General features: G+C 38.9%; 1 protein-coding gene across 1 annotated transcript; it reads right to left on the bottom strand.

Annotated features, from left to right (window-relative positions):
- Positions 1 to 5,221: 5,221 nt before the first annotated feature.
- On the bottom strand, positions 5,222 to 7,178 carry gjb5.S (gap junction protein beta 5 S homeolog). The gene is made up of 2 exons (XM_018249582.2): positions 7,005 to 7,178; positions 5,222 to 6,452 (listed from the first exon to the last, which is right to left on the bottom strand). The coding sequence occupies exon 2, from the start codon at positions 6,443 to 6,445 to the stop codon at positions 5,639 to 5,641; it is 807 nt and encodes a 268-aa protein (XP_018105071.1). The 5' UTR covers positions 6,446 to 6,452; positions 7,005 to 7,178; the 3' UTR covers positions 5,222 to 5,638.
- Between the last annotated feature and the right edge of the window lie 7,311 nt (positions 7,179 to 14,489).

The following is a 14,489-nucleotide window of genomic DNA, read 5'->3' as shown; positions in this document are numbered from 1 at the left end:
CGCCTGGTGGTCACTCCACCTCTATTGTTTGTCAGGGTGCGTGCTCGAGTGAGGGAGCGAGGTGGCCTGCAAGGTTAGGTGGTTAGGTGTGTCTAGCAAGCTTGGCCCAGCACCTCCTGACAGCACTAGGTGCTCTAGCTGAACATAGTTACAAAGTTAAATTGGGTTGAAAAAAGACAAAGCCCATCAAGTTCAACCTCTCCAAATGAAAACCCAGCATCCATACACACACCCCTCCCTACTTTCACATAAATTCTATATACCCATACCTATACAAACTATAGAGTTTAGTATCACAATAGCCTTTGATATTATGTCTGTCCAAAAAATCATCCAAGCCACTCTTAAAGGCATTAACTGAATCAGCCATCACAACATCACCCGGCAGTGCATTCCACAACCTCACTGTCCTGACTGTGAAGAACCACCTACGTTGCTTCAAATGAAAGTTCTTTTCTTCTAGTCTAAAGGGGTGGTCTCTGGTACGGTGATCCTCTTTATGGGTAAAAAGGTCCCCTGCTATTTGTCTATAATGTCCTCTAATGTACTTGTAAAGTGCAATCATGTCCCCTCGCAAGCGCCTTTTTTCCAGAGAAAACAACCCCAACCTTGACAGTTAACAGAGATTTTTCTGTTACTGTGGTTGTGTGCTGGAGAACATTCTCATTTTGAATACAGGTATGGGACCTGTGACGTAAACTGCTCGGGACCTGGGGTTTTACAGATAACGGATGTTTCCGTAATTTGGATCTCCATACCTTAAGTCTTCTAGAAAATCATTTAAGGGGCTGATTCATTAAGGGTCGAATATTGAGGGTTAATTAACCCTCAATATTCGACTAGGAATTGAAATCCTTCGACTTCGAATATCGAAGTCGAAGGATTTAGCGCAAATTCTGCGATCGTACGATCAAAGGATTATTCCTTCGATCGAACGATTAAATCCTTCGAATCGAACGATTCGAAGGATTTTAATCCAACGATCGAAGGAATATCCTTCGATCAAAAAAACTTAGGAAAACCTATGGGGACCTTCCCCATAGGCTAACATTGACTTGGGTAGCTTTTAGCTGCCGAACTAGGGGGTCGAAGTTTTTTTTAAAGAGACAGTACTTCGACTATCGAATGGTCGAATAGTCGAACGAGTTTTACTTTGAATCCTTCTATTCAAAGTCGTAGTCGAAGGTCGAAGTAGCCCATTCGATGGTCGAAGTAGCCCAAAAAATACTTTTTTGAAGTTTTTTTACTTCGAATCCTTCACTCTAATTTAGTGAATTGGCCCCTAAATGTTAAATAAACCCAACAGGCTTATTTTGCCTTCAATAATGAATGATTATAGCTTAGTTAGGATCAAGTACAAGGTACTGTTTTTATTACAGAGAAAAAGGAAATACTTTTTAAAAATGTGGATTATTTAGATCAAATGGAGTCTAGGCCTTCCTGTAATTCAGAGCTTCTGGATAACGGATCCCAACCTGTACACAGCTATAATTGCAGACTTCTGCCAAGGTTCTAGAAACTCCCCATATAATGTAAGAACTGACATTTGACATTACACTCTTAAAGTGCAAACTTATGAACAAATTTACAGTATTTTGTATGAACATGAATACAACTTGCATGTTTATTCAGTACAGGTGTGGGACCTGTTATCCACAATGGGGTTTTCCTAATAATTTGGATCTTCAATAGGCTGGTTTTGCGTCCAATAGTAAGTTTGGAACAAGTTTGGAACAAGTACAAGGTACTGTTTATTACTACAGAGAAAAAGGAAATAGTTTGTAAAAATTTGGATTAATTGGATAAAATGGAGTCTACGGGAGACAGCTCTCTGGATAATGGGCTACCGGATAATCGATCCCATACCTGTATATGTATATAGTTGAGCTAATGACAAATGATTGGGCCCAACATTGTTTTCTTGAATGCAGGTTTTCCTGCTGTACTTGAAACTACTGTAAATATTGCTACTCCACCAATTTGTTTTTAGTGTGTGTTCTATATTACTGTACTCATGGACAGTAAAATAAAGTGGTTATCAATTAAAAAATGTAATCTCATAAAGTCATCGTAGACTTTACAGCAACTGTATGCACTTGCAGAGGACATTTGGATTTATTCAACCCTCTGCTTTACCTTCAGTATAGGTCATCCTGGATGACCTGCCAGTTAAAACTTAATACAGTCCATACCCATAGAGTACAGCTGCTACCCCAACCATTCTCTTTTGCTGGCTATTCAATAAACCTGTGCCCAACATAGGAACATAGAATCCAAAGCCCCAGCAGTTGTCACTACCGCCAAGAGTACCATACTTATCAGTAATACCAAGGTTCCCCATATGAATGTGTAAAGGGCACCCAAAGAACACCTGGGTACCCACAGCCTATAAATGCAATAGTAGAGAAATTAGCTTTGTACCACAAAGACAGGATGTGAGTGATCATGACCATTTACTGATATAGAACTTTAGTATATGAACTCTTGCATGCTTAAATAAAGACATGTGGACTTTCTACCTCTTAGTCACAAATACATTAGTAATGTCATTCATTATATACTAGATAAATCTCGTCTGGTCCTGAACATTTCCCAATACCTCTGATAACCTCCTGTTTACTGTTCTTCCTGATTCTATACTAATTGCAGTCTCTTGAAAAGTGATGCTCTTTTTAACACATCTAAAAGTATTACTCTGGCTTCCCTGTCCCAAAAGAACTACAGAGTCCTCTTCCATAATTCTTCTTTCAACTTACATCCATAGATTTGTGTTTTCCTAGTCTCCACCTCTCCATAGAGTTTCCCTTCTATTAACACTTACAAGGTGGTAGGTGGCTCTTCATGGTGAGGAGGTTTTGGCAGCATCAAACTGTTTGCCAGAGGCCCACTGGGGCTACTGCCCCTCAGGGGCCCCCACCTCCCGCTCGCTCCCCAGGCCAGCTCCTTACAGCTTGCTCCTGCCTCCAGCCCCTTACTACTCTCTTTCCTCCACACACACTTAGAGGTCATTGATAAGGGGAGGGAAGCAAGCAGGGGAGTGGCAGCATCTACAGGTAGGTATTGGGGGGGGGTTCCAGGTGCCCTGCTGGCCCAGTCCTACCCTGGGTTTTGGAATGCCCTACTAGATGATGTTGTGATGGCAGATTCTATTAATGCCCAGAGTGGTCTGGATTATTATATCCAATAACATCTACATTTTGTTAGTATAGATATTGGTATGATATAGTTTATATATGAGAGGGTATAGATCAGTAGGTATTAGTATGTGCATATATGTGCAATGGGTTACATTTGGAGAGGTTGACCTTGATAGAATTTGGTCTTTTTTCAGGCCAACTTAACTATGTACCTATGTATGCTTTCAGCATTCAAACACATTAATTTTCTATACCAAAACATTGCTAAGTCTTAGCACCGTCCCTGCTTTTATTATAGATTCACAGTCACAAGCATTCAAAGGAGGGTGATTTTTTTATTTATAATTTTCTATAAAAAAAAGCAATATAAAAAATAAATATATATATAAATATACATTTAGATATGGAAATGACAATATCACCATATTGATCATGCATATAGCTTCAGCTTTGTTTGGATTTAGTGTATCAATTAATCTGTTTTCTGCATGGTGTCTATAAGTCTTGCCAAGAATTTGATCATTAAAATATTCAAGCAAACTTCAGTGCCATCTTCTTTACGCTAGTAACGTATTATAGTTTTCTTGTAACAGTCTGACCCTTGCCTTGGTATCTTCTAGAGAGGCAGTTTCATTGGTATAGTTGTTGGGTGAGCAGTATGTGTGAGATATCCCCATTTCATTCCAATGACATTGCTATATCTTCTAAGACATTATTGCCCCTTGCCCCATGGCTATAGTTAAATAGTGTATTTAAAACCTTAAATCAAAGTAGATATAGAAATTAGGTTAATATATGTACTTTATCCATAGTTCAGCTATGATCGAATTGCATAATGGTCTCTGTGAAATGATTGATTTTGTCTACCATCCCACTGTGCAGTTTTCCTCTAAGTCAGACAAATATGGAAAACCAAGCTTAACCAGTAATTTGACGTGATGTAGACTGGGAAATGCAAGAGCCTCAGCAAAGGAGCTGTGCCATTATTCCTTGCCTAGGTGTTAATATCTGGATGATTGCCCAGAGGACCTTCAGCACGTTGCTAGCAATTGGGTAGGAAAAATCAGAAGTGTCAATTCACTTTGTATATAATTATTTTGCAATATGTGCAGCCTAGCTTATTGATTTTATTTTTTATTGCTCTGGTAATGCAGTTAAAGCAGTTAAGTTGCAGAGCTATACATTTCCCTGGCATGAGACAGTGGATCTGTGCTGTATTCTCTATAGCTGTACTGTCAACCATTAAGGTATTTCAAAGATCAGAAACCGCTGTGCAAGTACAGATGATTTTCCATTATTAGTGCAACCTTTGTATCATCAGATCAAGTACAAGAACCCTGGGATCTTTGTGATGTCACTGGCTGGCGACTGAAGTGTCTCTAAACTGTAGTTTACAAATGAAGAACTTCATAATGAAATACTTTTGATACAGAAATATGAAAACATTGCCTATGGCAGTGATTAAAAAAGCAGGTATATTTTCCTTAAAGGGATCCTGTCATCGAAAAACATGTTATTTTCAAAAATGCATCAGTTAATAGTGCTACTCCTGAGAATTCTGCACTGAAATCCATTTCTCAAAAGAGCAAACAGATTGTTTTATATTCAATTTTGAAATCTGACATGGGGCTAGACATTTTGTCAATTTCCCAGCTGCCCCCAGTCATGTGACTTGTGCCTGCACTTTAGGAGAGAAATGCTTTCTGGCAGGCTGCTGTTTTCCTTCTCAATGTAACTGGCAGGCTGCTGTTTTTCCCTCCCAGTGTAACTGAATGTGTCTCAGTGGGACATGGGTTTTTACTATTGAGTGTTCTTAGATCTACCAGGCAGCTGTTATCTTGTGTTAGGGAGCTGCTATCTCGTTACCTTCCCATTGTTCTTTTGTTTGGCTGCTGGGGGGAAAAGGGGAGGGGGTGATATCATTCTAACTTGCTGTACAGCAGTAAAGAGTGATTGAAGTTTATCAGAGTCACATGACTTGGGGCAGCTGGGAAATTGACAATATGTCTAGCCCCATCTCAGATTTCAAAATTGAATATAAAAAATCTGTTTGCTCTTTTGAGAAATGGATTTCAGTACAGAATTCTGCTGGAGTAGCACTATTAACTGATTCATTTTGAAATCTTTTTTTTCCCAAGACAGTATCCCTTTAAATATCTCAGATAAAGTGCCTATCCAGCTACATAGATAATGTACACATTTCTGCATGGATTCTTCTCATGTATCTTACAGAAGGAGGCTTATTTCCACTCAGATTGTCTTTCTTTTGAAAAATTTCTAATCTTGTTACATTGGGAACACATACTGTACAATTATATTCTGTGCTATCCCAGGTTTTGCCCTATTATTATTTGTATATTCTATACGCTCTCATTTTGAAGTAAAGCCATATTCCATTTGTTCTTTAAACAGCTCTTACAATAAAAACAAAGAAAAATCCTTTGCTTCTCTGATTATTTAACTTCAAACCAGCGAAAGCAATGCTGGAACACATCCTTCCATTATTTTAATTCAGTCTCTGCTGGTGTTGTCAAACGAATGCATGGATGTAATTGAGACATTTTTTCATTCATCTTGTTGTTGGCATGGAAAATCTCTTGCGTCTCAATGTATGCAAAGACATTGTTGTGAGTTCTGGATTTCTTGTTACTGTGTCCCAGGCACTCTCGACACCTTTTGCCAATCAGATACACCATCTCACAAAGATTTAAGAAAATGCAGAGTATTGTAGTGGCAACCATGAATAGAGTAAATATGTTTTTTTCTGTGGGTCTTGATATAAAACAGTCCACAATGTTTGGACATGGCTGTATGGAGCATTTAACCAGATTGGGGAGAGAATAGTTTTGGTAGATCCGATGAAAGACATAGAGGAAAACTGAATCCACTGCTGCTTTAGCTAGAAGGCTTAATAGATATGTCCACCACAGGCCTCCTCTCTTTTTTCCTGTGTCTAAATAAAGTCGGCCACTATTTTCTCCCAGTTTCTCTATGTGTTTTCTCTCCCGGTCCTCTCGGTAAGCAACATGCATTATGACAAGAAGGGATGGACAGGTGACCAGGATAAGCTGGAGAGCCCAAAGTCGTATATGCGAGACAGGGAAATAATAATCATAGCAGACATTGGTACATCCTGGTTGTTTAGTGTTGCAGTCGAACTCTCCCTGTTCATCACCCCAAACCCTTTCTGCTGCAACCACATAGACCATAAGCCTGAAAATGAATACAATAGAAAGCCATATGCGGCCAAAGGCAGTAGAATAATTGCTCACGCCACTGAGAAGACCTTGAAAGATTGCCCAATTCATGGTGCACCTGTTAAAAAAATCATAATAAAAAAATTTGCATTTATTGTGTGAATACGAGGACTATTAAAAAGCCAGGCCACTATACACATATAGCAAAGTTGCGCACTTGCGTGCATGTGTGGTGCTGCCGCCATTCTCAAGCGCAAGTTGTGTCTGGTGAGCAGGTGAGTCTGGTCTAAGGGTAGGCAGAAAAGGCAGCTGCCCAGTGCCCCCCCATTGTTGCGCCCTAGGCAGCTGCCTCTTCTGCCTACCCCTAGTTCTGACCCTGGACCCAGCAATATCTAGTTACACCACTGCTTACTGTCATTGCTTTTTGTGTGACTACATGGCGGAGGGTACAGTATGGTATATCACCTTCCTGCACATCAAAGCATGTTTTACAGATCTTAAAAGAACTCAACTTTAATATGGGACGCCCATAATAAAACAGATTTCTACAGGACTGTATGGAGTGTAGTTGTATTGTATGTATTTTGTGGAGTATTTTGTGGAGATTCTCCTAAACAAATGGCACATGGATCCCATCCTGGGTTTCTATACAAAAATATAAAGCACTTACCTTCATCTGTTGGTATTAACTCCCAGCAGGTTACGCTATCCGCAGCACATTGCAAACATTCAGCTCAGCCAGAAAAGAACACTTTCCATTGTGTAGAATTGCAAACCGAGGGTATGTTTCTGACATCTGAGTCACAGGGAGTGTCGAAATTTTCGAACAGCACAGCTTTCCCCTCAGCCTACTAAAAAAAAAGAATAAAAAAGAAACCGGATCTGTAAGTTTTTTTAGCCAATCCAAGGGCAAGCATCTGACAGAGGTGTGTGTTTAAATTCCTCTATGCATGAGAAGATTAACCCTTCAGTAATGGTGGCTTCCAGTAAATAAGGCTTTTTCAGCCACATGGTTTAAATGGGTTGTTCACCTTTGAGTTTAATTTTAGTATGATGTAGATAGTGAAATTCTGCATTTGGTTTTCATTTTTTATTATTTGTGTTTTTTTTGTTATTTAGCTTTTTATTCAGCAGCTCTCCAATGTGCAATTTCAGCATCCTGGTTGCTAGTGTCCAAATAACCCTAGCAACCATGCATTGATTTGAATAAGAGACTAGAATATGAATAGGAGAGGGGCTGAATGTAAAGATGAGCAATAACAATACAATACATTTATAGGCCTACAGACACGCACGGACTTCCTTGTCTGGTGCCATTAGGCCGCCAGGTCCTAGAGCCCGCCAGATCTGTTGTGCACCATCCTCATCCCTGTGCGAGTGCGCGTGCGCAGGCACGCATGCGCCGGATCGATGGGGAGCTGCAGCTCCCCGGGGCTCACTACGGTGCGGCTGGGCAGCATGCTGTCCCTGAAAATTTTCCACCCTAGGCCCTGGCCTTTGTGGCCTCACCACAAATTCGGGTCTGCCTACAGAGCATTTGCTTTTAGATGGGGTCAGTGACCCAATTTGAAAGCTGGAGAGTCAGAAGACAAAGGCAAATAATTCAAAACTATAAAAATACATACAAAATGAGAAAAAAAGTTGCTTAGAATTGTTCATTCCACAACATACTAAAAGTTAGTTGAATCACCCCTTTTAGCATCAACCTTTATTTATAGTATGTAGTGCCACTATATCAGAGTTCATTTTACAGCGATTGTTTATCATTCACAGTCCCTGCCCCAGTGGAGTTTTAGCTCCCTATCACATTCATACACAGTAGGTAGAAATTGCCTGAGGAGCCAATTAAGCTGCCAGTGTGTTTATGAATCATATGAGGAAACTACTGTTTCCAGGCAAAACACATACAGAACATACAAACTGCTCTGTGGCTTGGGAATGCTAAGAGTTGTTGTCAGCAACTCTGAACAGCAGCAAGTTGCCCATGATACCTGAAATTTGTCCCCAAATTTTCTGCACTGGGTTCTTCTATTTTCATCTTCTTTCAACTGTTAGCCACACTTTACACTGAAGCGTCACATTGAGACTTTTTTTTATAAAAGGTCAACAATTTTAATTAAACAATATGGATTGTGATATTTACAGCAGTGTGGTGATTAAAGCTTGAAGAGATTTAAAAATAAAATAAGGTCAGCTGTAAAAAAAACAAAAAACAAACAACTTTATTATTATTCATGGTTCATTATTCGAAAGTAAAGTCAGTGTTAACTGCCCTTATTTTTACCTGAAGTTCTTCAGCCAGTGCTGAACTAAAAGGTCTACACATAGAGAAAAGTTTAACTAGACATTTATGTTTCTTCTTCTTTCCTCCTTGCTCGTGTACATATGCAATCTGTGCTGCATGTTAAACTTATCTTTACTTTGCTGTTAACGTTTATTATTAACATGTCACAATTCTTTTTTTTCTTTCCTTGAAACGCAGTGATTATTTTGCCCATTGCATTTTGTTAAAAATATTTTGAATTATGAATTTAAAACAAGGGTTCCGGCATCTCTCCGCTAAGATGATGTTGAAAATACATTTGATTGGGAAATATTACTGATTTTGCAAAATCCAGCTGGGATTCCATCAGTCTTAATATAAATAAACATACAGATCATCACACACTGTAATAAAAAACTACTGGATTTAAGATAAAACTGTTCTGAATGTATTAGGGATTTATCTATTGCAAAGAAAAAACTGAAATTGATTGATTTCTATAATTGTACTGGTGGAATTTGGAGGGCCAGACTGACTTCTGTTTAAAGAATAGTTCACCTTTAAAGGAAAACTATACCCCCAAAATAAACACTTAAGCAACAGATAGTTTATATCAAATTGAATGACATATTAAAGAATCTTACCAAACTGGAATATATATTTACATAAATATTGCCCTTTTACATCTCTTGCCTTGAGCCACCATTTCGTGATGGTCTCTGTGCTGCCTCAGAGATCACCTGACCAGAAATACTAAAACACTAACTGTAACAGGAAGAAGTGAGGAAGCAAAAGGCAGAACTCTGTCTGTTAATTGGCTCATGTGACCTTACATGTGGTTTGTATGTGTGCACAGTGAATCTTACGATCTCAGGGGGTGACCCTTATTTTTTAAAATGGCAATTTTCTATTTATGATTACCCAATGGCACATACTACTAAAAAAGTATATTATTATGATAATGGTTCATTTACATGAAACAGGGTTTTACACATGAGCTGTTTTACTCAGTATCTTTTAATAGAGACCTACATTGTTTGGGGGGTATAGTTTTCCTTTAAGTTAACTTTTAGTATGTTATACAAAGGGCAATTTTTAGCAACCTTTCAATTGATATTCACTTTTTTTATACTTTTTTTTATTTGCATTCTTTTTACTCTTTCCAGCTTTCAAATGGTGGTCACCGATAGCCAAAACTACTTGTTTAGGATTTGCCTCTCACTAAAACTTGCCTGTAAAATCAGGCTTATTTGTAGCCCCAGCTGCAGAGGTCACACAACATTGAATCAGGTTCTTTCTTTACTATACAGTACTTACAACTTATAGAATTAACTTATGCACCACTAGATTATCAGAATGATTCCATTTTAGATTTTAACTCTTGTTTGTTGACTTATTTTATGACTGTGTTTATTATAAACTATTGTAAAGTGATCTATAACTGTAACAGGTGTATGGTGGTGGGGCACCACAAAATCACTATTACCTCTGGTTTTATACCTTGAGCCCAATCCAAGGGACTCTCGACAACTCCAGGAAGGGCACTTAATATATGACACCCTTCTCTCTCAGGTGAGCTAATGCTTAGCTATCGGAGGACCATAAAACAAATACTTTAAATAATTTGGGGGCCAATGATTCTTCAAAAACAGATTAATTAATTTACTTCTGTGCATTTTCAAAAGTATAGATGTTTGTTCTCGCAAACACCTTTATTTCCACTTTAGAAAATGGTGGGCGTTGGCTTAATGTTGCAGTATAAATCAGTTAGGGAGGCACCGAGCATCCTGGATTCGTTTCGGGATTCGGCCAGGATTCTGCCTTTTTCAGCAGGATTCAGCCGAATCCTTGTGCATGACTGAACCGAATCCAAATTTGCATACGCAAATAAAGTGTGGGAAGGGAAATCGTGTGATTTTTTTGTCACAAAACAAGGAAGTAAAAATTTTTTTTTCCCGTCCCTAATGTGCATATACAAATTATTATTCGGATTCAGTTCGGTATTCGGCCGAATCTTTCATGAAGGATTCGGGCATTCGGCCGAAACCCAAACAGTGGATTCTGTGCATCCTTAAAATCAGTAAATGCTGCCAACAACAATCATACTCACAACCTTTCAGTTTGATGTGTTCACAACACCGCAGAGGTAGTATTGCTTGACTTTGGTGCACAATCCCCTTTGACGGCAACTTTCATAGTGGTCCCACAGACAAAGTATCTCTCTCTCCCTGAGCCCAACCGACGAGTCTCTATTCTGATGGTTACCACACGGTACTAACCCTCTTGGGTCTCCTTGTTGGAGCTTTGCCTTTTTTATTAACTAACCCTTGACTCTATCTTTTACTCCAAGAGTGAATATAACAAAACTTCCCTTGAACTTCTCCTATACTAGAATCTTCCTCCATCACATGCCCTCTGGAGCACCACACCACTTCCTCCAGCCTATGGGGGAACCAAAGAGGCAGAGCACATTTGTGCTTCCCCTTTTATAACCTAGAGATGTGCTGTCCAACTTGTGTGGTGCTGAAGGCCATCATTTTTCTGGCCTGCGTGGTGGAGGGCCAATAATCAAAGCCAGTCTTGACCATTCCCTGTTTTTAAACCACATCCACTGTAAATCACACCCATGCTTCCACAAGAACTTTTACGTTTTTTCACACAAAAAAAACAAATGGTTGATGCTCACTGCCGGGAAATGACTCATCATTTATATGTGAAAAAATTGAAATTAAGTCATATTAAGACATATTCTTAAACCCTGTGGATAGCAAAGAAACCTACAATTCTTCAATAATGGGTTTGCACACTGACACCAGAAAATAAACTTATTTAATATCTATCATAAAATTGTCTTTGAATGCTAGTTATAATTTTGCCATAAATGTATCTGCCTGATATTTTACATTACCTTTCTTAACCCCCTTTTTCCCTATGAGGGGGGCTGCCATATTTGTGCAGCAGTAGTCCGTTATCATTAGAATCTCTAACTGACAGGTTATGAAGGGACAATCAGGTTGACAAAACAGTCAGGTTTAGGAACTTCAAGTAACAATTACTTACAAAAGCAGAGATATCAGCGAAAAACGATCAACATGACCTATAGGTAACTTTTCATGTAGATTAATATTATGAAATACATTTTTTAATGTCAGTATCACTTTAAATAATATGCACACGGTGACACTGCATTAAAAATATCTTTATAAAAAAGATAATTCATTGCACAAAAAATTCTCAGTGTATACAATACAATACAATTTGAGTTTCATACACCTAAATTAATTATAACACATTATACTACTTTATGCTATATTATAGTTCCCTCTATTGATCTATATTTCTTATAGCACAGAAACCCCCAGAACATAATTAAACAACTTATGCACACCTTTATAACTAATTTTGAATAAATAACAACCCTCTCCTAGAACAAACCTGCACGAGGTTCACCTCCCACAGACAGAGTAGGGCAGGTAGAATATGGCACACACATTGTTGGCTTGCTGTGCGGTTTGCCATCAGTGCATGCAGTGCCGGGCCCAAGAGGCTGGATGACCTAGGAGACCTGACTGACCATGTCGCCCCCCCTCCTCTTGCACCCGCATAAACGAGCACGCATAAGCAAGGACGAGCACTCGTGCTGAAGATTCTTTCTGGAGTGCATATGCCTGGAAAGCGGAGAATGCTGCAGAAGGTGGAGGAAACAAGGTAATGAACAAGGGGAAGGAGGCAGAAGAAGTACTGTGGCTGGCGCCCCTCCAACTTTGTGCACTAGGCACGTGCCTTTTCTGCCTACCTCTAGTTCCTCCTTGTTTACAAGTCTCTTCCTGTACTGACACCAGTGCTGGGCCTGGACATTTTTACTGTTGGGGGTCCTCTAAAGTGCATCCGCTAGGGGTCCCCAAAACTCTATTTATGCCACTGGCCTAATTCTTGATCATTGCATTGTTCCCCTCTGTTTTGAGCAGTGTGTACTGAACATGAGCATGGTGACTGTTGCAGGCTGTGTTGTTTTAAGGAAAGAGTGGAGGAGTATTACAAAATGAGTGCAGTATTCTGTCAGTGGTATATTTCAAATAACGAATGCAGGAATGAGCCACTAAGATCTCACTCCATGCGCATCATTTTATCTACTATGATGGGATATCATAGTCACCAACTGCCATTTCTTTTACCCAAAGGTCACTTTCCTTTTCATTTATCATTCCAGGATAGCTGCAACCACTGCTACCCAATATAAATCTTTGCACCTGTTTCTTGAGGCAAAGGTAGATTTGTACCATAGAGTTGCTCCTTTCATGTAAGGGATGGCATATATGGTGGACTTGGGCTTGTTGCCTGTTCATAGAGTGTATTCCACAGGAAGAGTTATTGGTGCAAGTATATATATATATACACACAAGAACCATCACACATATTTGGCTAGAAGGATGATTCATTCAGGCCTTGCATGTCTGTATTTTAATTCCTTAGACACTTTGAAGTCTTTTACTTGTGGTTAGTCTTAGCTGACCCAGTCATTTAACGTTCAAAAGTCTGAATGTGATTTGTATTCTTTCACCTTTGGCTGCTATTGAATGTTAATATGAATAAGTCTCTTGATAAGTAGTTTTGACACACCCCACTGAGATTGCAGCTTGTAGGGATGGTAGTGGTTTGCTATTGTGTATATTGTGCAATACAACTTTACAACCCCCACTACTTTTTTAGCTCACACATACAATAATATTTTATACATTTTTTACAATGGTTAAAAGCATTGTGAAATGAGACTAGAATGTTTTCTAATATACTGTACTGACATCTGGTGGTAAATCAATGAACTGACTAATACTTTTAATTCAATCTAATTTTCACAGCATTATTTCACTAAATAATGCTGGAAAAAATGATCCAGTCAGAAACTGGGGTAACCATCATTTCCCATTTAAATGTTAATATGGAAGAGTTCACTGCCCATACAAATTAGGATTATGATTCAGTTCAGTATTAGGCCAAATCCTTCATTAAAGATTCAGGATTCAAAATTCCACTATAGTGGATTCGGTAGATCATTACTTTTCATTGGACAACTCCATGTCATACTTACCGGGATAGCTCCTGCCCCAGTGCTCCCATCAGAAGGACCCTCCCCAAAGCTTTAAGAGCCCAACCCCAATCCGATGTCTTTTTCCTTCTGCTTCAGTTTATTTTTACTCATCTTAGAATCAAGTTTTCTTTTTAACCTTTTGGAAGCATTGAGGCTTTCTGGAAAGCGTCCTAGGGACTGGGGTTTTGAAGTAAATATTCACGAGTATAGTTACCCTTTTTACCTTATCCAGATATCAGGAACCCTTGCTCCCATCTAAAGCAGTGCAATCAGTAAATCAAGTAGATGGGTAATGATACCAAAAGGCGCAGGGATTCTGCTGCAAGGTGCCTTTATTAACAATACAACATGTTTTGAGCTTCACAGCTCTTTATCAAGTGCGAACAACTCCACCTTGGTACACAAATTAAATACATCAATAACACCCTCCCACCTCCATTTTGATAGGTCATCCAGCAACTGCTGAGAGGATCCCCCAACTTGTGAAATTTCAGTCCAGCCATATATCAAAGTCCAGCATATGGTTTCCTTGTGCAATAATGTATCCATCAATTTCCTTGAAGACCAAGCGTTCAAAACATTTTACGCTAATAAAAATCAATAAAAGCATTAAAAACATTAAGCCCTTGAACCTCAGCACTACCAAATATAGGTCTGCTAAAGAGAATGTTAGTCGAAACAAACTGCATCAAATATATTTCAATAGCTTAAACAAAGTATTGCTACAAAGTATTCTTGTTGCTGCCATCCTTACATTGTACATTACTAAGAGGTATCTTACCATATAGAAGGTTTCAATTCAC

This window comes from Xenopus laevis, chromosome 2S (assembly GCF_017654675.1).
Source record: "Xenopus laevis strain J_2021 chromosome 2S, Xenopus_laevis_v10.1, whole genome shotgun sequence".
Taxonomy (NCBI): Eukaryota; Metazoa; Chordata; class Amphibia; order Anura; family Pipidae; genus Xenopus; species Xenopus laevis.
This window is presented reverse-complemented; position numbering and strand designations above follow the sequence as displayed.

Excerpts from the sequence above, each read along its gene's own strand:
- gjb5.S (XM_018249582.2), bottom strand. The coding sequence starts at position 6,445 with ATGAATTGGGCAATCTTTCAAGGTCTTCTCAGTGGCGTGAGCAATTAT.